Source organism: Anomalospiza imberbis, unplaced genomic scaffold, assembly GCF_031753505.1.
Source record: "Anomalospiza imberbis isolate Cuckoo-Finch-1a 21T00152 unplaced genomic scaffold, ASM3175350v1 scaffold_226, whole genome shotgun sequence".
NCBI classification, from domain to species: domain Eukaryota; kingdom Metazoa; phylum Chordata; class Aves; order Passeriformes; family Viduidae; genus Anomalospiza; species Anomalospiza imberbis.
Genome location: NW_027099857.1, coordinates 107,025 through 131,193, shown reverse-complemented (window position 1 = coordinate 131,193; position 24,169 = coordinate 107,025). Strand labels below are relative to the sequence as shown.

The window sequence follows — 24,169 nt, the reverse complement described above, 5'->3', positions numbered from 1 at the left end:
GGACCCCTCAGGGCCCCTCACGCAGCTCGCGGCGCCCCCTGGCGGCCCGCGCAAACTCCCGCGCCGCTCCACATGCCGCCGGGCGGCGGGGGGAACGCGCCGAATCCGCTCCCGGTACCCGCGGCCCCTCAGGACAAAAGAACGGCCAGAGGTTTTGTTCTGCCGCCGTTTACGCCCCGGTGGGACGGCGCGAGGCCGCGGTCCCGGGTTTTGGGGGGCTTCCCGCGCGCCGTGTGGCACAACCCGCGTTGGTGTCCCCCCCCCCCCCCCCTTTTCCTCGCTGAGATGGACTCGTCCTCCTCCCATTGCGGGCGCTCCCGCCATCCCCCATCGGCTTCGTCAATCTCCGCCAGCCTCGTTGGGAGACTTCCGAGCGCGCCTTCGTCAACCTTCGGAAGTCTTCGGAAGGAGTCGGAGAACTTCGGGAACACTCGGAGTGTTTTGGAGAAGCTCGCGGGAATCCCACGGTTTTCCCATCCCAAAGGAACTCAGCGGCCAAACCGGTGCAAAAAGCCAGTCAATAATTAGAAAAACCGGGGGTTTTGGCGTGGTTTTGTCCTGGTTTTATAAAATCTATGTGGTTTTTTTGCCAAGTCACAGGGAGATCCCTAACTCTCTTCCCGCTGCTCTCACCTTGCACAGATTTTTCTATAAATTCGTGACGTTTAGGGGGGTTGGTTTTTTTTTTTTTTTTTTTTTCTGAGCGACATTTGGATGTGGAGAAACATCCCGTGACCAGTGGAAATTCCCTGTCCTGAGCTGAACTCTAGGTGGGAAGAGGATTTTGGGGGAACATCGAGTCCAGTCATCAACGGGCACTGTGGGTTTGGGAGGGGTTTTGGGTAGGGAAAGAGGAATCCGTGAGGGGAAAAAATGACTCCAAATCTCCTTGTAAAATTTTCTTCCTGTCAAATTTCGCCCTAAAACTTTTCTTGCGAAAATCCCCTCGCGCGAAGACTTTCGGACACCTTCGGACAACTTCGTGAGAATCCGGAGCGCTTTGGCGGCGCTCGGCAACGCTCGGCATCATCCGGAAAAACCCGACGAGCTCTTCGTGCATCCCCGCCGCCTTTCGGCCCCCTCCGGAGCAGCGGCGCTCGGGCGTTTCCGGCGGCGCTCGGGCGTTTCCGGCGGCCGCCGGGGCGCTGCCTCAGGGCGGGCGCCATTTTGTGTGTCCGCCCGCGGAGCGCGGGGCGCGGGCGGAGGAGCCGCCGGGCCGAGCCCCCCGCGCCGTTCAGTGACTGTGCCCCACGTTCTCCACCCCCTGCCCGTTGCCCATGGCCGTGGAGAGCCCGAGTGTCCCCCCCGCCGCCGCCGCCTCCCCCCCCAGCCCGCACTGCACCCCCCCTTCTCCGTCCTGCCACGGCAGCTGCAGCCTCCCCCGGCCGCCGCCGCCGCTCCAAGGCCACCATCACGGCCCGGACGAAAGGTCCAGTAACCGCCTCTCCCGAGCGCCTTCTCTGTGTGGCTGGGGGTCGGTCCGGCGCGCCGGACCAGGTTTGGGGAGGGGGCGGCGGGAGGGGAGGGCGAGGGGAGGGGGGGGGGGCAGGCAGGGCCCAGGGGCTGAGGGGGGGCGGCCTGTGGGGAGGGGGCTCGGGGGGTCTGAGGAGGAGGAGGAGGAGGAGGAGGGTGAGGAAGGGCCACAGGGGGATCGGGGGAGGCCCGGGAGGCTCTGAGGAGGAGGAGGAGGAGGAGGGTGAGGAAGGGCCACAGGGGGATTGGCGGGGGGGGGGGGTGAGGAAGGAGCTGAGGGGGATTTGGGGGGGGGGCGTGAGGAGGAGGAGGAGGAGGAAGGGCCTAAGGGGGATTTGAGGAGGAAGAGGAAGGAGCTGAGGGGGTTTGAGGAGGGTGAGGGTGAGGAAGGAGCTGAGGGGGTTTGAGGAGGGTGAGGAAGGAGCTGCGGGGGTTTGAGGAGGGTGAGGGTGAGGAAGGAGCTGAGGGGGTTTGGGGGGGGGGGGCGTGAGGAGGAGGAGGAGGAGGAAGGGCCTAAGGGGGATTTGAGGAGGAGGAGGAGGAAGGAGCTGAGGGGGTTTGAGGAGGAGGAGGAAGGAGCTGAGGGGGTTTGAGGAGGGTGAGGAAGGAGCTGAGGGGGTTTGAGGAGGAAGAGGAAGGTGAGGAAGGAGGATTTGAGGAGGAAGAGGGTGAGGAAGGAGCTGAGGGGATTTGGGGGGGAGGGGTGTGAGGAAGAGGAGGGTGAGGAAGGGCCTGAGGGGGGTTTGAGGAGGAAGAGGGTGAGGAAGGAGGATTTGAGGAGGAAGAGGGTGAGGAAGGAGCTGAGGAGGAAGAGGAGGGTGAGGAAGGAGCTGAGGAGGAAGAGGAGGGTGAGGAAGGAGCTGAGGGGATTTGGGGGGGAGGGGTGTGAGGAAGAGGAGGGTGAGGAAGGGCCTGAGGGGGGTTTGAGGAGGAAGAGGAGGGTGAGGAAGGGCCTAAGGGGGGTTTGAGGAGGAAGAGGAGGGTGAGGAAGGGCCTAAGGGGGGTTTGAGGAGGAAGAGGAGGGTGAGGAAGGGCCTAAGGGGGGTTTGAGGAGGAAGAGGGTGAGGAAGGAGCTGAGGAGGAAGAGGAGGGTGAGGAAGGAGCTGAGGGGATTTGGGGGCTCCTGAGGAGGAGGAAGAGGGGAGGAAGGCAGTGCAGGCCTTAGGGGGGGTGTGAGGGGATTTGGGAGGTTTTGGGTGATTTTTGAGGGATGATCGGGGGGGAACAGGGGGTTGAGGTGATTTTTTGGGGGGGCTCCTGAGGTGCGGGGGGCGTTGAACCCCAATTTGGGGGGGGGTTGGGTCCTCCCTGAGGGGCTCCCACCCCTTTTTGAGGGGATTCATTTTGGGGAGGGGGTTTCGTTCCTCTTTAGGGAAGAATAAAGCTCCTTTTTTTGGGGCGGGGTCTCGAGGTTTGGGGGTGTTTAGAGCCTTTTTAGGGGTTTAACCCCTTTTTTGGGGATTAAAATCCTCATTTGGGGGATTTTAGGGGTTCAGCTTTTTGGGGGGGAAGTTTTACTTCCAGAGGGGGATCTAGTTGGGTTTTTGGGGGGGTTTAGGTTTTTTTGGGGGGCTTTAACCCTTTTCAAGGGATATTTAGGGTGCTGGAGGTGCTTAACCCCCATTTTGGGGATTTTAGAGCCTTTTTGGGGGGTTTTAGACCCTTTTTTGGGGGGATTAAAATCCTTTTTTGAGGGGATTTTAGGGGTTCACCTCTTTTTGGGGAACTTTTACTTCCAGAAGGGGGATCTAGTTGGGTTTTTGGGGGCATTTAATCCTTTTTAAAGTGATATTTGGGCGCTGGAAGGGGGGGGTCTAACCCCTGTTTTGGGGAATTTTAGCTCCTTTTAGATATTTTTTTGGGGGGGGTTGGTCCTGAATAAGTTCTTTATTCCCTCATTAAAATTCCATTTATTTCCGAAAACCCCCCCAAATTTGGGTCAGGAACTTTGGGGATCCCTGCAGGGACTTCAAATGCTCCAAAATCTCCAAATCTGCCCCCAAAAATCCCCTTTTCCCTCTTTTTGTGACCCCTCCCCACCGTAATTCGGGGCCATTTCTTGAATTCCCTTTTTTTTTTTGGTAGTTCAATCCAAATAATGTGAGAAAACCAGAGAAAAAGGTAAAATCAGGGAGGTTTGGGGGGAGTTTGTAGGAAAAATTGTAAATTTGGGAATTTTGGGGGTGTTTGTAGGGAAAAAAAGTGAATTTGGGGATATTTTTAGGGGGAAAACTGCATTTTTAGGGAAAAAAATATAAATCCAGGGAGTTTTGAGGGTGTTTGTAGGGGGAAAAGTGAATTTGGGGATATTTTTAGGGAGGAAAAAGTGAATTTTTAGGGGTAAAATGGGAATCTGGGGGGTTTTGAGGGTGTTTGTAGGGGAAAAAAAGGGAATTTGGGGAGTTTGGGGGAAATTTTAAGGGGGGAAAAGTGAATTTTAGGGTGTTTTTCAGGGAAAAAAGTGAATTTTTAGGGTATTTTTAGAGGGAAAAAGGTAAATCTAGGGAGTTTGGGGGTGTTTTTAGGAAGAAAAGGGTAATTAAGGGAGTTTGGGGGATACTTCTTAGGATAAAAAGGTAAATCCAGGGAATTTGGGGGGATTTTTAGAAAAAAAAAGATGAAATAAGGGAATTTTGGGGCTATTTTTAGGGGAAAATGTGAATTTTTAGGGGGAAAAAAAGATAAATCCAGGCAGTTTGGGGGGTATTTTTAGGGGGAAAAAAGCAAATTAAGGGAGGTTTGGGGATATTTCTTTTAAAAAAAAAAAGTCAATCCAGGGATTTTTGGGGATTTTTCTGGGAAAAAGGCAAATCCAGGGAATTTTGGGGAGCTGGGCTTCGTTTCCATGTGGGGAATGGGTGGGGAATGGGTGGAAAATGTGGAATTTTGCATTTTTGGTGCCTTTTCTCCCCTCCCTTGGTCCCCCCACGTGTAAATACCCCCGGTGTGTCCCAAACCAAGCAGAAACCCCCCCAAAAAAAAGTCACAAAAGCACACAATTCCCAAAAAAAACCCCAAAAATCCAAAAAAAAGAGGGACATTTCCCGGTGCGACAACCCCGCCACTCCGAGCTGGAGCAGGATTTTCCACAGAAACGTGGAAAAGTTGGTGGAAATCACGGAAAAATGTGTGAAAATCATCAAAGAAAGGTGGTAAAAAGCACCTCACACTGCCCTGTGCCCCAGGTGTGCCCCCAGGTGTGCCCAGGTGTGCCCAGGTGTGCCCAGGTGTGTCCTGCGTGTGCCCCAGGTGTGCCCAGGTGTGTCACAGGTGTGCCCAGGTGTGTCACAGGTGTGTCCCAGGTGTGTCACAGGTGTGTCCCAGGTGTGTCACAGGTGTGTCCCAGGTGTGCCTCTCCAGGTGTGCCCCTCCAGGTGTGTCCCAGGTGTCCCCGCTTGTACCCAGGTGTGTCACAGGTGTCCCCATTTGTGCCCAGGTGTGTCACAGGTGTCCCCACTTGTACCCAGGTGTGTCCCAGGTGTCCCCATTTGTGCCCAGGTGTGTCCCAGCTGTGCCTGGGTGTGCCCAGGTGTGTCCCAGGTGTCTCCATTTGTGCCCAGGTGTGTCACAGGTGTCTCCATTTGTGCCCAGGTGTGTCACAGGTGTGTCCCAGGTGTCCCCATTTTGCCCAGGTGTGTCACAGGTGTATCCCAGGTGTGCCCTGGTGTGTTCCAGGTGTCCCCATTTGTGCCCAGGTGTGTCCCAGGTGTGCCTCTCCAGCTGTGCCCCTCCAGGTGTGTCCCCATTTGTGCCCAGGTGTGTCCCAGGTGTGCCCAGATGTGTCCCAGGTGTCCCCATTTGTGCCCAGGTGTGTCATAGGTGTGTCCCAGCTGTGCCCCTCCAGGTGTGTCCCAGGTGTGCCTGGGTGTGCCCAGGTGTGTCCCAGGTGTGCTCCCAAGGTGCCCCCAAGGTGTGCCCCCCAGGTGTGCCCAGGTGTCCCCATTTGTGCCCAGGTGTGTCACAGGTGTGTCCCAGCTGTGCCCCTCCAGGTGTGTCCCAGGTGTGTCCTGGGTGTGCCCCACTTGTACCCAGCTGTGCCCCTCCAGGTGTGCCCCAGGTGTGTGCCCCCAGGTGTGTCCCACGTGTGCCCCTCCAGGTGTCCCCAGGTGTGTCCTGGGTGTGTCCCTCCAGGTGTACCCCAAGTGTGTCCCAGTTGTGTCCCAGGTGTGCCCCAGGTGTGCCCAGGTGTGTCCCAGGTGTGTCCCAGTTGTGTCCCAGGTGTGCCCCAGGTGTGTCCCAGGTGTGTCCCCAGCTGTGCCCAGGTGTTTCCCAGGTGTGTCCCAGGTGTGTCTCAGCTGTCCCCAGCTGTGCCCAGGTGTGTCCCAGGTGTGTCCCCAGCTGTGCTCAGGTGTTCCCAGGTGTGTCCCAGCTGTCCCCAGCTGTGCCCAAGGTTATCCCAGGTGTGCCCAGGTGTGCCACTCTAGGGGTGTCCTGGGTGTGAACCTCCAGGTGTGTCCCAGTTGTGCCCAGCTGTGTCTCAGGTGTACCCCAAGTGTGTCCCAAATGTCCCCAGCTGTGCCCAGCTGTGCCCAGGTGTACCCAGGTGTGCCCAGGTGTATCCCAGGTGTACCCAGCTGTGCCCAGGTGTAGCCCAGCTGTGCTCAGGTGTGCCCAGCTGTGCCCAGGTGTACCCAGGTGTAGCCCAGCTGTACCCAGGTGTGCCCAGCTGTGCCTAGGTGTATCCCAGGTGTGCCCAGGTGTACCCAGCTGTGCTCAGGTGTATCTCAGGTGTGCCCAGGTGTATCCCAGGTGTACCCAGCTGTGCCAAGGTGTATCCCAGCTGTGCCTAGGTGTACCCAGCTGTGCCCAGGTGTGCCCAGGTGTATCCCAGCTGTGCCCAGGTGTACCCAGGTGTGCCCAGCTGTGCTCAGGTGTACCCAGGTGTGCCCAGCTGTGCCCAGGTGTGCCCAGGTGTACCCAGGTGTGCCCAGGTATATCCCAGGTGTACCCAGCTGTGCCAAGGTGTATCCCAGCTGTGCCCAGGTGTACCCACGTGTATCCCAGGTGTATCCCAGGTGTACCCAGGTGTATCCCAGGTGTGCCCAGGTGTACCCATGTGTATCCCAGGTGTATCCCAGGTGTATCCCAGGTGTGCCCAGGTGTGCCCAGGTGTATCCCAGCAGTGCCCAGGTGTATCCCAGCTGTGCCCAGGTGTATCCCAGCTGTGCCCAGGTGTACCCCAGGTGTATCCCAGGTGTATCCCAGGTGTACCCAGGTGTACCCAGGTGTATCCCAGGTGTATCCCAGGTGTACCCAGGTGTACCCAGGTGTACCCCAGGTGTATCCCAGGTGTATCCCAGGTGTATCCCAGGTGTACCCAGGTGTACCCAGGTGTATCCCAGGTGTACCCAGGTGTACCCCAGGTGTACCCCAGGTGTATCCCAGGTGTACCCAGGTGTACCCCAGGTGTACCCAGGTGTACCCCAGGTGTACCCCAGGTGTACCCCAGGTGTACCCAGGTGTACCCAGGTGCACCCAGGTGTATCCCAGGTGTACCCAGGTGTATCCCAGGTGTACCCAGGTGTGCCCAGGTGTACCCAGGTGTATCCCAGGTGTATCCCAGGTGTATCCCAGGTGTCCCCAGGTGTATCCCAGGTGTACCCAGGTGTATCCCAGGTGTATCCCAGGTGTACCCAGGTGTACCCAGGTGTATCCCAGGTGTACCCAGGTGTACCCCAGGTGTACCCCAGGTGTACCCAGGTGTACCCAGGTGTATCCCAGGTGTATCCTAGGTGTACCCAGGTGTACCCAGGTGTACCCAGGTGTATCCCAGGTGTACCCAGGTGTATCCCAGGTGTATCCTAGGTGTATCTCAGGTGTATCCCAGCTGTGCCCAGGTGTATCCCAGGTGTACCCAGGTGTACCTAGGTGTATCCCAGGTGTATCCCAGGTGTATCCCAGGTGTACCCAGGTGTACCCAGGTGCACCCAGGTGTATCCCAGGTGTACCCAGGTGTATCCCAGGTGTACCCAGGTGTACCCAGGTGTATCCCAGGTGTATCCTAGGTGTATCTCAGGTGTATCCCAGCTGTGCCCAGGTGTATCCCAGGTGTACCCAGGTGTACCTAGGTGTATCCCAGGTGTACCCAGGTGTATCCCAGGTGTATCCCAGGTGTACCCAGGTGTACCCAGGTGCACCCAGGTGTATCCCAGGTGTATCCCAGGTGTACCCAGGTGTATCCCAGGTGTATCCCAGGTGTACCCAGGTGTACCCAGGTGCACCCAGGTGTATCCCAGGTGTATCCCAGGTGTATCCCAGGTGTACCCAGGTGTATCCCAGGTGTACCCAGGTGTGCCCAGGTGTACCCAGGTGTATCCCAGGTGTATCCCAGGTGTACCCAGGTGTATCCCAGCTGTGCCCAGGTGTATCCCAGATGTGCCCAGGTGTATCCCAGCTGTGCCCAGGTGTATCCCAGGTGTACCCAGGTGTACCCAGGTGTGCCCAGGTGCCCCCATCCCGGGGAGCCGTTGGCACTGGGGTGTCTCTCCGCTGCCCCGCGCCGCTCCGCGTTTCCCGTCTCCGTTCAAGCCCGGGCTGGGTTTGGTCCCTTTTTCCGTTTATTCCTAAAACCCATCAGGAATCTCGCTCGTTAGCGAGGCCTCGTTAAGGGTTAATTAATTCCAGAGAGGTTTCAGCCTAAGGAGCGCCTTTGGTCCTGAGGATTTCCTTTTATTGCGCCCCAAAAATCCCCAAAAAATGGGAATTTTATCCCCTTTGTTCACAGGAGTTCCATCATTACAGCAAAATTCCCCCAAAAAATGGGAATTTTATCCCCTTTGTTCACGGGAGTTCCATCATTACAGCAAAATCCCCAAAAAATGGGAATTTTATCCCCTTTGTTCACAGGAGTTCCATCATTACAGCAAAATCCCCCAAAAAATGGGAATTTTATCCCCTTTATTCACGGGAATTCCATCATTACAGCAAAATCCCCCCAAAAAAATGGGAATTTTATCCCCTTTGTTCACGGGAATTCCATCATTACAGCAAAATCCCCAAAAAATGGGAATTTTATACCCTTTGTTCATGGGAATTCCATCATTACAGCAAAATTCCCCCAAAAAATGGAATTTTATCCCCTTTGTTCACGGGAATTCCATCATTACAGCAAAATCCCCAAAAAATGGGAATTTTATCCCCTTTGTTCACGGGAGTTCCATCATTACAGCAAAATCCCCCAAAAAATGGGAATTTTATCCCCTTTGTTCACGGGAATTCCATCATTACAGCAAAATCCCCAAAAAATGGGAATTTTATCCCCTTTGTTCACAGGAGTTCCATCATTACAGCAAAATCCCCAAAAAATGGGAATTTTATCCCCTTTGTTCATGGGAATTCCATCATTACAGCAAAATCCCCAAAAAATGGGAATTTTATCCCTTTTGTTCATGGGAATTCCATCATTACAGCAAAATCCCCAAAAATTGGGAATTTTATCCCCTTTGTTCACGGGAGTTCCATCATTACAGCAAAATCCCAAAAAATGGGAATTTTATTGCCTTTGTTCACGGGAGTTCCATCATTACAGCAAAATCCCCAAAAAATGGGAATTTTATCCCCTTTGTTCACGGGAATTCCATCATTACAGCAAAATCCCAAAAAATGGGAATTTTATTGCCTTTGTTCACGGGAGTTCCATCATTACAGCAAAATCCCCCCAAAAATGGGAATTTTCCTGCTTTTTATTTAATGGAGATTTCGTTATCAGAGCAAAATCCCCCCCCAAAAAATTGAATTTTCCCTGTTTTTTTAAATGGAAAATTCGATATCAGAATAAAATTCTCCCAAAAATGGGATTTTTGCCTCCTTTTTTTGTAGATATGTCATTATTAGTGAAAGATCCCCCCCAAAAATTGGATTTTTTTTCTTCTGTTTAAAATGGGAATTTCATTATCAGAGGAAAACGCTTAAAAAATTGAATTCTCCCTTTTTATTTTAAATGGAAATTTCATTATTACGGCAAAATCCCCCCCCCCCCCCCCCAAAATTGCATTTTGTTCCATTTTTTTCATAGGAATTTTATTATCAGAGCAAAATTCCCCTAAAAATGGGAATTTCCCATTATATTTATTAGAAATTTGATTATCTGAGCAAAACCCCCAAAAATGGGCTTTTTTTCCTTTTTTAAAAGGGTAATTTCAGCATGAGAGGAAAATCCCCTCAAAAAATGGGATTTTCCCCCCAAAACCAAGAAAATTCCCAGTATTTTTCCCCAAAATACAAGAAAATTCCCATTTCCCCCAAAAAACCTACAGAATTCCCATTTTTTTTTCCTAAAAGAACCCCAGGAAATTCCCAATTTTTTTTCCCAAAAAACCTCGGAAAATTCCCATTTTTTCCCCCCAAAAACCCAGAGAATTCCCATTTTTTTTCCAGGGAGGACTGGGATCCTCAGGAGGATCCACAATTCCCAATTTCCTCTCCAAACCCCATAAAATCCCCTTTATTTTTCCCCAAAAAACCAGAAAAATCCCATTTTCCCCCCAAAAAACCCCAGAAAAATCCCATTTTATCACCAAAAAATCCCATTTTTTCCCATAAAATTCCCATTTTTTTTCCAGGGATGATGGGGCACCTCAGGAGGATCCACAATTCCCGTTTTCCTCTCCCGACCCCATAAAATCCCCTTTATTTTCTCCCCAAAAACCCAGAAAAATCCCGTTTTTCCCAGAAAAATCCTGTTATTCCCAGAAAATTCCCGTTTTTTCCCCAGAAAAATCCCGTTTTCCTCCCTGAAAATTCCCATTTTTCCCATAAAAATCCTATTTTTCCCCGGAAAAATCCCCCTTTTTCCCAAAAAAACCCAGAAAAATCCCATTTTTCCCCCAATAAATCCCATTTTTCCCCAGAAAATTCCCATTTTTCCCCGGAAAAATCCCATTTTCCCCGAGAAAATTCCCATTTTTTCTCATAACGTTCCCATTTCCCTCAGAAAATCCCTGTTTTTGCCCAGAAAATCCCTGTTTTTGCTCGGAAAAATCCCATTTTTCCCCAGAACATTCCCATTTCCCCCAGAAAATTCCCATTTCCCCCCAGAAAATCCCGTTTTTCCCAGAAAATTCCCATTTCCCCAGAAAATTCCCATTTTCCCAGAACATTCCCATTTTTCCCCAGAACATTCCCATTTTTCCCAGAAAAATCCCATTTTCCCCCTGAAAAATCCCTGTTTTTCCCAAGAAAATTCCCACTTCCCCCCAGAAAATCCCTGTTTTTCCCAGAACATTCACGTTTCCCCCCAGAAAATCCCATTTTCCCCCAGAAAATCCCCGTTTTTTCTCAGAAAATCCCCGTTTTTGCTCAGAAAATCCCCGTTTTCCCCCAGAAAATCCCCGTTTTTCCCCCGAAAATCCCCGTTTTCCCCCAGAAAATCCCGTTTTCCCCCCAGAAAATCCCCGTATTTCCCCAGAAAATCCCCGTTTTTCCCCAGAAAATCCCGTTTTTTCCCAGAACATTCACGTTTCCCCCCAGAAAATCCCCATTTTTTCCCCAGAAAATCCCCATTTTTCCCCAGAAAATCCCCGTTTTCCCCCAGAACATCCCCGTTTTTTCTCAGAAAATCCCCATTTTTCCCCAGCAAATCCCGTTTTTCCACAGAAAATCCCCGTTTTCCCCAGAAAATCCCGTTTTTCCCCAGAAAATCCACGTTTTTCCCCCGAAAATCCCCGTTTTTTTCTCAGAAAATCCCCGTTTTCCCCAGAACATCCCCGTTTTTTCTCAGAAAATCCCCGTTTTTCCCCCAGAACATCCCCGTTTTTCCCCAGAAAATCCACGTTTTTCCCCCGAAAATCCCCGTTTTTTTCTCAGAAAATCCCGTTTTTCCCCAGCAAATCCCATAAGCGCGTTTCTTTCCCCCCAGGGAGGATTTCCCAGAAAATCCCCGTTTTTTCTCAGAAAATCCCCGTATTTCCCCAGAAAATCCCGTTTTTCTTCCCAGAAAATTCCCCTATTTCCCCCAGAACATCCCCGTTTTTTCCCCAGAAAATCCCGTTTTTTTTCCCCAGAAAATCCCGTTTTTTCCCCAGAAAATCCCGTTTTTTCTCAGAAAATCCCCGTTTTTTTCTCAGAACATCCCCGTTTTTTTCTCAGAAAATCCCGTTTTTCCCCAGCAAATCCCATAAGCGCGTTTCTCTCCCCCAGGGAGGATGGGGAGCTGGAGGAGGGCGAGCTGGAGGACGACGGCGGCGACGAGGCCCCGGAGAGCCGCCGGCCGTCGCAGCGCGAGCGGCGCCGCAGCGGCTCCGCGGACGAGCGGGGCCACCGGCGGCTGAAGCGCAAGCGCCGCAAGGACAAGGACAAGAGGAGGTCCAAGAAAAAGAGGAAATCCAAGCACAGGGTGGGCTGTCCCTGGATCCCAGCGTCCGGGCAGAAAGCCGGGATTCCCCGGCTTTGCTCCCGATGAGAATTCCTCGGGTGCCGGTGTTCGCTGCTTTAGCCGCGGGCGTTCCTCTGCAAGCTCGCCTCAGCTTGAGGGAGAAATCCTTTCTTGCGCGGTCGCAAATGCGCAAGTTTCCTGGAGATTCCCCTCAAATTCCATGGGAAAATCCGTTTTTAGTCTCTTTTTCCAAGGCTCTGTAAGAATTCCCCTCAAATTCCATGGAAAATCCATTTTTAGTCTCTTTTTTCCGAGGCTTTGTAAGAATTCCCCTCAAATTCCATGGAAAATCCATTTTTAGTGTCTGTATTCCAAACCCTTGTAAGAATTCCAGTCACATTCCATGGAAAATCCATTTTTAGTCTCTTTTTTTTTCCGAGGCTCTGTAAGAATTCCCCTCAAATTCCATGGAAAATCTATTTTTAGTCTCTGTATTCCAAAGCTTTGTAAGAATTTCCGTCAAATTCCATGGGAAATCCATTTTTAGTCTCTTTTTTTCTGAGGCTCTGTAAGAATTCCCCTCAAATTCCATGGGAAATCCATTCTTAGTCTCTGTATTCCAAAGCTTTGTAAGAATTCCCCTCAAATTCCATGGAAAATCTGTTTTTAGTGTCTGTATTCCAAAGCTTTGTAAGAATTTTCGTCAAATTCCATGGAAAATCCATTCTTAGTCTCTTTATTCCAAAGCTCTGTAAGAATTCTCCTTAAATTCCATGGAAAATCCATTTTTAGTGTCTGTATTCCAAACCCTTGTAGAATTCCCCTCAAATTCCATGGGAAATCCATTTTTAGTCTCTTTTTTTCCGAGGCTCTGTAAGAATTCCCCTCAAATTCCATGGGAAATCCATTTTTAGTCTCTTTTTTTCCGAGGCTCTGTAAGAATTCCCCTCAAATTCCATGGAAAATCTGTTTTTAGTGTCTGTATTCCAAAACTTTGTAAGAATTCCGGTCAAATTTCCATGGAAAATCCATTCCTAGTCTCTTTATTCCAAAGCTTTGTAAGAATTCCCCTCAAATTCCATGGAAAATCCATTTTTAGTCTCTTATTCCAAAGCTTTGTAAGAATTCCCCTAAAATTCCATGGAAAATCCATTCTTAGGCTCTTTATTCCAAACTTTTATAAGGATTTCTGTCAAATTCCATGGAAAATCCATTTTGAGTGTCTGTATTCCAAAGCTTTGTAAGAATTCCCCTCAAATTCCATGGAAGATCCATTTTTAGTCTCTTTTTTTCCGAGGCTCTGTAAGAATTCCCCTCAAATTCCATGGAAAATCCATTTTTAGTCTCTTTATTCCAAAGCTTTGTAAGAATTTCCATCAAATTCCATGGAAAATCCATTTTTAGTCTCTTTTATTCAAAGCTTTGTAAGAATTTCCATCAAATTCCATGGAAAATCCATTTTTAGTCTCTTTATTTCAAAGCTCTGTAAGAATTTCTCTCAAATTTCATGAAAAACCCTTTTTTTTGTGTCTTAAGTCCAAATTTCTCAAATTTCCCCTCAAATTCCAAGAAAAAACCCAAATTTTTGTGTCTCAAGTCCTGAATTTCCTAAAATTTTCCCTCAACTTCAGAAAAAAAAACCCATTTTTTAGTATCTTTATTCCAAATTTCTGTAAAAATTCCACTCAAATTCCAGGAAAAATCCATTTTTTAGTATCTTAATCCAGAATCAGAATTCCGGGCTCCGGGAAGGGCTCAGGGCTGAATTTCCAGGGAAATTTGGGAATTCCGAGGGTTGGGAAGGGCTCGGGGCTGATTTTTCCAGGGAAATTTGGGAATTCCGGGGGTTGGGAAGGGCTCAGGGCTGAATTTCCAGGGAAATTTGGGAATTCCGGGGGTTGGAAGGGCTCAGGGCTGAATTTCTAGGGAAATTTGGGAATTCCGGGGGTTGGGAAGGGCTCAGGGCTGAATTTCCAGGGAAATTTGGGAATTCCAGGGGTTGGGAAGGGCTCAGGGCTGAATTTCCAGGGAAATTTGGGAATTCCGAGGGTTGGGAAGGGCTCGGGGCTGAATTTCCAGGGAAATTTGGGAATTCCAGGGGTTGGGAAGGGCTCAGGGCTGACTTTTCCGGCTTTTCCAGCGGCACGCTTCGTCCAGCGAGGATTTGTCGGATTTCAGCGACGACTCCGAGTACAGCCCCGCGGAGAAGGGACACCGCAAGTACCGGGAGTACAGCCCAGTTTACCCCGTGAGCCTTACTGGGAATACTGGGAACGGTGACTGGGAATACTGGGAATGGTGACTGGGAATACTGGGAACGGTGACTGGGAAATCCCAGGAGTACAGCCCAGTTTACCCCGTGAGCCTTACTGGGAATACTGGGAACGGTCACTGGGAATACTGGGAATAATGGTCACTGGGAATACTGGGAATGGTCACTGGGAATACTGGGAATGGTGACTGGGAATACTGGGAACGGTCACTGGGAACACTGGGAATGGTCACTGGGAATACTGGGAACGGTGACTGGGAATACTGGGAACGGTCACTGGGAATACTGGGAATGATCACTGGGAAATCCCAGGAGTACAGCCCAGTTTACCCCGTGAGTCTTACTGGGAATACTGGGAACGGTGACTGGGAATACTGGGGATGGTGACTGGGAATACTGGGAACGGTCACTGGGAATACTGGGAACGATCACTGGGAATACTGGGAATGATCACTGGGAAATCCCAGGAGTACAGCCCAGTTTACCCCGTGAGTCTTACTGGGAATACTGGGAACGGTCACTGGGAATACTGGGAATGGTGACTGGGAATACTGGGAACGGTCACTGGAATACTGGGAACGGTCACGGGGAATACTGGGAACGGTCACTGGGAATACTGGGAATGGTCACTGGGAATACTGGGAACGGTCACTGGGAATACTGGGAACGGTCACGGGGAATACTGGGAACGGTCACTGGGAATACTGGGAATGGTCACTGGGAATACTGGGAACGGTCACTGGGAATACTGGAACGGTCACGGGGAATACTGGGAATGGTGACTGGAATACTGGGAATGGTGACTGGGAAATCCCGGGAGTACAGCCCAGTTTACCCCGTGAGTCTTACTGGGAATACTGGGAACGGTGACTGGGAATACTGGGAACGGTCACTGGGAATACTGGGAACGGTCACGGGGAATACTGGGAATGGTGACTGGGAATACTGGGAATGGTCGCTGGGAATACTGGAATGGTCACTGGGAATACTGGGAGTACAGCCCAGTTAAATCCGTGAGTTTTACTGGGAATACTGGGAACGGTGACTGGGAATACTGGGAACGGTCACTGGGAATACTGGGAACGGTCACGGGGAATACTGGGAATGGTGACTGGGAATACTGGGAATGGTCGCTGGGAATACTGGGAATGGTCACTGGGAATACTGGGAGTACAGCCCAGTTAAATCCGTGAGTTTTACTGGAATACTGGGAGAGGAAACTGGGAATTTTTGGGAATTCCTCATCCCAACCTCTCCCATCCCGTTCCCAGTCCCACCAGTACTCCCAGTGCCATCCCAAGGGAATACAGACTGGGATTTTTTTGGGAATTTTTGGGAATTCCTCATCCCGACCTGTCCCATCCCGTTCCCAGTCCCACCAGTACTCCCAGTTGCCCCGCAAGGGAAGAAGAATTGGGATTTTTTTGGAATTTTTGAGAATTCCTCATCGCAACCTCTCCCATCCCGTTCCCAGTCCCACCAGTACTCCCAGTGCCATCCCAAGGGAAGAAGAACTGGGATTTTTTTGGGAATTTTTGGGAATTCCTCATCCCAACCTCTCCCATCCCATTCCCAGTCCCACCAGTACTCCCAGTTTGCCCTGCAAGGGAAGAAGAATTGGGATTTTTTTGGGAATTTTTGGGAATTCCTCATCCCGACCTCTCCATCCCATTCCCAGTCCCACCAGTACTCCCAGTGCCATCCCAAGGGAATACAGACTGGGATTTTTTTGGGGAATTTTGGGAATTCCTCATCCCAACCTGTCCCATCCCGTTCCCAGTCCCACCAGTACTCCCAGTGCCATCCCACGGGAAGAAGAACTGGGATTTTTTTGGGAATTTTTGGGAATTCCTCATCCCAACCTCTCCCATCCCATTCCCAGTCCCACCAGTACTCCCAGTGCCATCCCAAGGGAATACAGACTGGGATTTTTTTGGGAATTTTTGGGAATTCCTCATCCCGACCTCTCCCATCCCGTTCCCAGTCCCACCAGTACTCCCAGTGCCATCCCACGGGAAGAAGAACTGGGATTTTTTTGGGAATTTTTGGGAATTCCTCATCCCGACCTCTCCCATGCGGTTCCCAGTCCCACCAGTACTCCCAGTGCCATCCCACGGGAAGAAGAACTGGGATTTTTTTGGGAATTTTGGGAATTCCTCATCCCAACCTCTCCCATCCCATTCCCAGTCCCACCAGTACTCCCAGTGCCATCCCAAGGGAATACAGACTGGGATTTTTTTGGGAATTTTTGGGAATTCCTCATCCCGACCTCTCCCATCCCGTTCCCAGTCCCACCAGTATTCCCAGTTGCCCCGCAAGGGCCACCCCAAGGGGGAGCCCAAGGGCTACGGGGGCTCCTACGAGGAATTCGAGCCCGAGGAGTTCGGGCCCTTCGAGGCCGAGGAGGAGGAGGAGGCGCCCAAGGACGACTTCGACGACTTCTCCAAGGAGCTGAGCCAGTACCGGCGCTCCAAGGAGGGAGCGCACCGCGCCAGAGGTACCGGAGCAACGGGAACAGCAACGGGAAAAATCCCGGCAAAAATCCCAAAAAAAAACCCCAAAAACAAAAACAAAACCAAAAAATCCCCCCAAAAAAACCCAAAAATTTTCCCGTTTTCCCCCGTTTATTTTCCCGTTTTTTTCCCCGTTTATTTTCCCGTTTTTTTCCCCATTTATTTTCCGTTTTCCCCCGTTTATTTTCCCGTTTTCCCCCGTTTATTTTCCCGTTTTTTCCCCCATTTATTTTCCCGTTTTCCCCCGTTTATTTTCCCGTTTTCCCCCGTTTATTTTCCCATTTTTTCTCATTTATTTTCCCGTTTTCCCCCGTTTATTTTCCCGTTTTATCCCCCGTTTATTTTCCCGTTTTTTCCCCCATTTATTTTCCCGTTTTCCCCCGTTTATTTTCCCGTTTTTTTCCCCGTTTATTTTCCCGTTTTTTTCCCCGTTTATTTTCCCGTTTTCCCCCCGTTTATTTTCCCGTTTTTTCCCCCGTTTATTTTCCTGTTTTTTTCCCCGTTTATTTTCCCGTTTTTTCCCCCGTTTATTTTCCCGTTTTATCCCCGTTTATTTTCCCGTTTTTTCCCCCGTTTATTTTCCCGTTTTATCCCCCGTTTATTTTCCCGTTTTTTCCCCCATTTATTTCCCGTTTTCCCCCCGTTTATTTTCCCGTTTTTTTCCCCGTTTATTTTCCCGTTTTTTCCCCCGTTTATTTTCCCGTTTTATCCCCCGTTTATTTTCCCGTTTTTTTCCCTGTTTATTTTCCCGTTTTCCCCCGTTTATTTTCCCGTTTTATCCCCCGTTTATTTTCCCGTTTTTTCCCCCGTTTATTTTCCCGTTTTCCCCCGTTATTTTCCCGTTTTCCCCCGTTTATTTTCCCATTTTTTCTCATTTATTTTCCCGTTTTCCCCCGTTTATTTTCCCGTTTTCCCTCGTTTATTTTCCCGTTTTTTTCCCATTTATTTTCCCGTTTTCCCCCGTTTATTTTCCCGTTTTCCCCCGTTTATTTTCCCGTTTTTTCCCCCATTTATTTTCCCGTTTTCCCCCGTTTATTTTCCCGTTTTCCCCCGTTTATTTTCCATTTTTTCTCATTTATTTTCCCGTTTTCCCCCGTTTATTTTCCCGTTTTCCCCCGTTATTTTCCCATTTTTTTCCCCCGTTATTTTCCCGTTTTCCCCCGTTTATTTTCCCGTTTTTTCCCATTTATTTTCCCGTTTTTTCCCCCGTTTATTTTCCTGTTTTCCCCCGTTTATTTTCCCATTTTTTCCCATTTATTTTCCCGTTTTTTCCCCCGTTTATTTTCCCGTTTTCCCCGTTCCAGGCCGGGGCCGGGGCCGGGGTTTCCGGGGCCGGGGCCGGGGCCGGGGCCGGGGGCTGGGCCGGGGCCGGGGCCGCACCCGCAGCGACCCCGAGGATGAGGAGGAGCCCTTCGAGGAGGAGCTGGAGGTGAGCGGAGAGCCGGGGATTCCGGGAATTCTGGGAATTCCAAACCTGCCCGCGGCTCTGGAGCCCTGGGAATTCTGAGCCGGTTCTGGGGCTCTGGAGTCCTGGGAATTCCAGGAATTCTGAGCCGGTTCTGGGGCTCTGGAGTCCTGGGAATTCTCCAGAATTCTGAGCCGGTTCTGGGGCTCTGGAGTCCTGGGAATTCCGGGAATTCTGAGCCAGTTCTGGGGTTCTGAAATCCTGGGAATTCCTCCAGGAATTCTGAACCAATCCCAGGGGAATTCTGAGCCAGTCCCGGGGTTCTGGAATTCCCCAAGGAATTCTGATTTGGGGTGGGTTTGGGACTGGGATTTGGGGTGGATTTGGGGTGGGTTTGGGCTGGATTTGGGACTGGGATTTGGGATTGGGATTTGGGCTGGATTTGGGCTGGATTTGGGACTGGGATTTGGGCTGGATTTGGGGTGGGTTTGGGCTGGATTTGGGGTGGGTTTGGGCTGGATTTGGGACTGGGATTTGGGACTGGGATTTGGGACTGGGATTTGGGCTGGATTTGGGACTGGGATTTGGGCTGGATTTGGATTGGGTTTTCCCAGTACTGCGACCCCGAGGAGCCGCTGGGCGACGACGACTTTGACGACTACGCCAAGGAGCTGTCGCAGTACCGGCGCAGCAAGGAGCGGGGGCCGCGGTGAGACGGGGCTCCCGCCCCAGATCCGCCCCACATCCAGGCCAGATCCACCCCAAATCCATCCCAAATTCACCCCAATCCATGCCAAATTCACCCCAAATCCACCCCACATCCAGGCCAGATCCACCCCAAATCCATCCCCAAATCCACCCCAAATTCACCCCAGATCCACCCCAAATCCATCCCAAATTCACCCCAAATCCAGGCCAAATCCATCCCCAAATCCCACCCCAAATCCAGGCCAGATCCACCCCAAATCCATCCCAAATTCACCCCAAATCCACCCCACATCCAGGCCAGATCCACCCCAGATCCACCCCAAATCCATCCCAAATTCACCCCTAATCCAGGCCAAATCCATCCCCAAATCCCACCCCAAATCCAGGCCAGATCCACCCCAAATCCATCCCAAATCCATCCCCAAATCCATGCCAAATTCACCCCAATCCAGGCCAAATCCAGGCCAGATCCACCCCAAATCCATCCCAAATTCACCCCAAATCCATCCCAAATTCACCCCAGATCCACCCCAAATCCATCCCAAATTCACCCCAAATCCAGGCCAAATCCATCCCCAAATCCCACCCCAAATCCAGGCCAGATCCACCCCAAATCCATCCCAAATCCATCCCAAATCCATCCCCAAATCCTTCCGAAATCCCAATCCCAAATCCAATCCCATTCCCCAAGTCCCATTCGCAATCCCACCCCAATTCTCAATCCCAAATCCCATTCCCAAATGTCCAGTGTCCAAACTCAAATCCCATTCCCCACCCCGAATCCCAATCCCCATCCCCAATTCCCAATCCCAGTCCCCAATCCCCAAATCCCATTCCCCAAACCCCAATCCCCATTTCCAATCCCGTTTCCAGGCCCGGGCCGGGGCCAGGGCCGTGGCCATGGCCGGCATGAGCCTGGATCTGGGAATTCCCATCCCAAATCCCATTCCCAATCCCAAACCCAAATCCCAAATCCCAATCCCCATTTCCCAATCCCAATCCCGTTTCCAGGCCCGGGCCGGGGCCAGGGCCGTGGCCATGGCCGGCATGAGCCTGGATCTGGGAATTCCCATCCCAAATCCCATTCCCAATCCCAAACCCAAATCCAAATCCCAATCCCCATTTCCCAATCCAATCCCGTTTCCAGGCCCGGGCCGGGGCCAGGGCCGTGGCCATGGCCGGCATGAGCCTGGATCTGGGAATTCCCATCCCAAATCCCATTCCCAATCCCAAACCCAAATCCCAATCCCAAATCCCAATGCCAATCCCGTTTCCAGGCCCGGGCCGGGGCCGGGGCCGGGGCGCTCGGGGCCGGGGCGGCAAGGGGCCGGGCCGGGGCCGCGGGCGCGGCCGCAGCGCCGCGGGCAAGGGCGGCGGCAACGACGACGACGACTTCTACGAGGAGGACATGGGGGTGAGCGCCCCCAAATCCCAAACCGCCCCCGGAGCCCCGGGAGTCTTGGCTCAGAGCACCCCAAACCCCCCCGGGACGGGAATTTTCCCCTTTTTCTGACATTTCACCCCAAATCCCCAGGAGATTTGGCTCAGAGCACCCCAAACCCCCTCTGGGGCGGGAATTTTCCCCTTTTCCCCACGTTTCACCCCAAATCCCTGGGAGTCTTGGCTCAGAGCACCCCAAACCCCCCCGGGACGGGAATTTTCCCCTTTTTCTGACATTTCACCCCAAATCCCCAGGAGATTTGGCTCAGAGCACCCCAAACCCCCTCTGGGGCGGGAATTTTCCCCTTTTCCCCACGTTTCACCCCAAATCCCTGGGAGTCTTGGCTCAGAGCACCCCAAACCCCCCCGGGACGGGAATTTTCCCCTTTTTCTGACATTTCACCCCAAATCCCTGGGAGTTTTGGCTCAGAGCACCCCAAACCCCCCCTGGGACGGGAATTTTCCCCTTTTCCCGACATTTCACCCCAAATCCCCGGGAGATTTGGCTCAGAGCACCCCAAACCCCCCCGGGACGGGAATTTTCCCCCTTTTCCCGACATTTCACCCCAAATCCCCGGGAGATTTGGCTCAGAACACCCCAAACTCCCACTATCTCCCCCCAAAATCCCCCTTTTCCCCCCGAATTCCCGTGACATTCCGCCCCCCCAAATTCCTGGGATTTATCCCTGCAAATTTCTGGAATTTTTCCCCCCAAATTCCCAGGATTTTCCTCCCAAATTCCCATGATTTCCCCCCCAAAATCCAACATTTCCCCCCCAAATTCCTGGGATTTTCACCCCAAATTCCCAGGATTTTCCCCCCAAATTCCTGGGATTTTCCCCCCAGATTCCTGGGATTTTTCCCCCAGATTCCTGGGATTTTTCCCCCAGATTCCTGGGATTTTCCCCCCAAATTCCTGGAATTTTCACCCCAAATTCCTGGGATTTCCCCCCCAAATTCCCGGGATTTTCCCCCCAAATTCCCAGGATTTCCCCCCCAAATTCCTGGATTTTCCCCCCAAATTCCAGGATTTTCCCCCCAAATTCCTGGGATTTTCCCCCCAGATTCCTGGGATTTTTCCCCCAGATTCCTGGGATTTTTCCCCCAGATTCCTGGGATTTTCCCCCCCAAATTCCTGGAATTTTCACCCCAAATTCCTGGGATTTCCCCCCCAAATTCCCGGGATTTTCCCCCCAAATTCCCAGGATTTTCCCCCCAAATTCCTGGGATTTTCCCCCCAAATTCACAGGATTTTCACCCCAAATTCCTGGGATTTTCCCCCCAGATTCCCGGGATTTTCCCCCCAGATTCCCGTGATTCCCCCCAGATCCCCGCGTTCCCCCCAGATTCCCGGGCTGTTGCCCCGCGCCCCCAGCGCCTCCATTTCCCGTTTCCCTTTTTCCCGCAGGACGGGGGCGGTTACCGGCGGAGGACAAGGCTCACCTGCCCGCCGACAAGAAGGGCAAGGTGATCTGCAAGTACTTCGTGGAGGGCAGGTGCACCTGGGTAAGGAGCTGCTGCCGGCGGCCGGGCCCGCGCCTGGGGCACGCCTGTCACACCTGTGTTATACCTGTGTCACATCTGGGTCACACCTGGGTCACGCCTGTCACGCCTGGGTCACCTGGAGCACACCTGTCACACCTGGGGCACACCTGGGGCACACCTGTCACACCTGTGTTATACCTGTGTCACATCTGGGTCACACCTGGGTCACACCTGTCACGCCTGTGTTATACCTGTGTCACATCTGGGTCACACCTGGGGCACCTGGGGCACACCTGGGGCACACCTGGGGCACACCTGGGTCACCTGGAGCACACCTGTCACACCTGGGGCACGCCTGGGGCACGCCTGGGGCACGCCTGGGGCACCCCTGGGGCACACCTGTCACACCTGGGGCACGCCTGGGGCACGCCTGGGGCACACCTGTCACACCTGGGGCACGCCTGGGGCACGCCTGGGGCACACCTGTCACACCTGGGTCACACCTGGGGCACATCTGGGTCACACCTGGGGCATGCCTGTCACATCTGGGGCACACCTGTCACACCTGGGTCACCTGGGTCACGCCTGGCTCGCCTGGGTCACACCTGGGTCACATCTGTGTTATACCTGTGTTATACTTGTGTCATGCCTGTGTCTCACCTGTCTCACCTGTGTCTCACCTGTCCCTCACCTGTCTCACCTCTCTCTCACCTGTCTCACCTGTGTCTCCCCTGTCCCTCACCTGTCCCTCACCTGTCTCACCTGTGTCTCCCCTGTCCCTCACCTGTCTCACCTGTGTCTCACCTCTCTCACCTGTGTCTCACCTGTCTCACCTGGGTCACACCTGTCTCTCACCTGTCTCACCTCTCTCTCACCTGTCTCACCTGTGTCTCCCCTGTCCCTCACCTGTCCCTCACCTGTCTCACCTGTGTCTCCCCTGTCCCTCACCTGTCCCTCACCTGTCTCACCTGTGTCTCCCCTGTCCCTCACCTGTCTCACCTGTGTCTCACCTCTCTCACCTGTGTCTCACCTGTCTCTCCCCCATGTCTCACCTATCTCACCTGTCTCACCTGTCCCTCACCTGTCCCTCACCTCTCTCACCTGTGTCTCACCTATGTCTCACCTCTCTCACCTGTGTCTCACCTGCCCAGGGTGACCACTGCAACTTCAGCCACGACATCGAGCTGCCCAAGAAGCGCGAGCTGTGCAAGTTCTACATCACGGGGTACTGCGCGCGGGCCGAGAGCTGCCCCTACATGCATGATATCCTGCCCCAAACCCGGCCTAAACCTGGCCTAAACCCGGCCTAGACCCGGCCTAAACCCGGGCTGGACCCGCCCCAAACCCGGCCTAAACCCGGCCTAGACCCAGGCTGGACCCGGGCTAAACCTTCCCTGAAACTGTCCCTGAGAGCTGCCCCTACATGCACGATATCCTGCCCTAAACCTGGCCTAAATCTGGGCTGGACCCAGGGTAAACCTGGGCTGGACCTGCCCCAAACCCGGGCTGGACCTGCCCCAGGAGCTGCCCCTACATGCACGATATCCTGCCTTAAACCCGAGTCAGAATCAGCCTTAAATTAGCCTAAAACTGCCCTAAACCTACCCTAGACCCACCTAAAGCTCGGCCTAAGCCGGGTTTTGGATCCTGGATATTCCGGGTTTTGCTTGACATTCAACTCAGCCTCGAATTGCCCTAAAACGAGCCTAAAACTGAGTCAGAATCAACCTTACGTTGGCCTAAAACGGCCCTAAAGCCACCTTAAACCTGCCCTGAGCTCGGCCTAAGCCGGGCCTGGGCGCGGCCCGGGCGGTTCGGGGTTTTCCTTGACGGTGCCACGGGATTTCCCGTGCAAGCTGTTCCACACCACCGGGCTCTGCATCAACGGCGACGACTGCATGTTCTCGCACGCGCCGCTCAGCGACGAGACCCGCGAGCTGCTCGACAAGGTACCGCGCGCCGGGGGCACCGGGGGGCACCTGGGGGCACCTGGGATACACCTGGGGGCACCTGGGTACACCTGGGCACACCTGGGCACAGCTGGGATACACCTGGGATACACCTGGGCACACCTGGGATACACCTGGGATACACCTGGGTACACCTGGGTACACCTGGGGGCACCTGGGCACACCTGGGTACACCTGGGTACACCTGGGTACACCTGGGCACAGCTGGGCACACCTGGGGGCACCTGGGGTAACCCTGGGATACACCTGGGCACAGCTGGGATACACCTGGGGGCACCCAGGGGCACCTGGGATAGACCTGGGCACACCTGGGGGCACCTGGGCACAGCTGGGATACACCTGGGATACACCTGGGTACACCTGGGTACACCTGGGCACAGCTGGGAAACACCTGGGTACACCTGGGTCCTGCTCAAATCCCACCTGGGCACAGCTGGGCACACCCAGTCTCCTCCACTCCATCCCGGTTTCTCTCGGTTTAACCCAGTTTCTCCCAGTGTCTCCCGGTTTCTCCCGGTTTAAACCCGGTTTCTCCCAGTTTAACCCAGTTTAACCCAATTTCACCCAGTTTCTCCCGGTTTCACCCGGTTT

The 24,169-nt window shown here is 52.8% G+C and overlaps 1 protein-coding gene across 1 annotated transcript; it reads left to right on the top strand.

Moving 5' to 3' along the window:
• Positions 1–356: 356 nt before the first annotated feature.
• On the top strand, positions 357–24,120 carry LOC137466475 (zinc finger CCCH domain-containing protein 4-like). Its single transcript, XM_068178203.1, is given in 11 exon segments — positions 357–1,429; positions 11,611–11,806; positions 13,926–14,033; positions 16,347–16,554; positions 17,875–17,999; positions 18,590–18,684; positions 19,959–20,097; positions 21,532–21,550; positions 21,553–21,629; positions 22,760–22,871; positions 23,448–24,120. Coding segments are annotated over 11 exon segments (1,884 nt in total). The 5' UTR covers positions 357–1,277; the 3' UTR covers positions 24,101–24,120.
• The last annotated feature ends 49 nt before the right edge of the window (positions 24,121–24,169 follow it).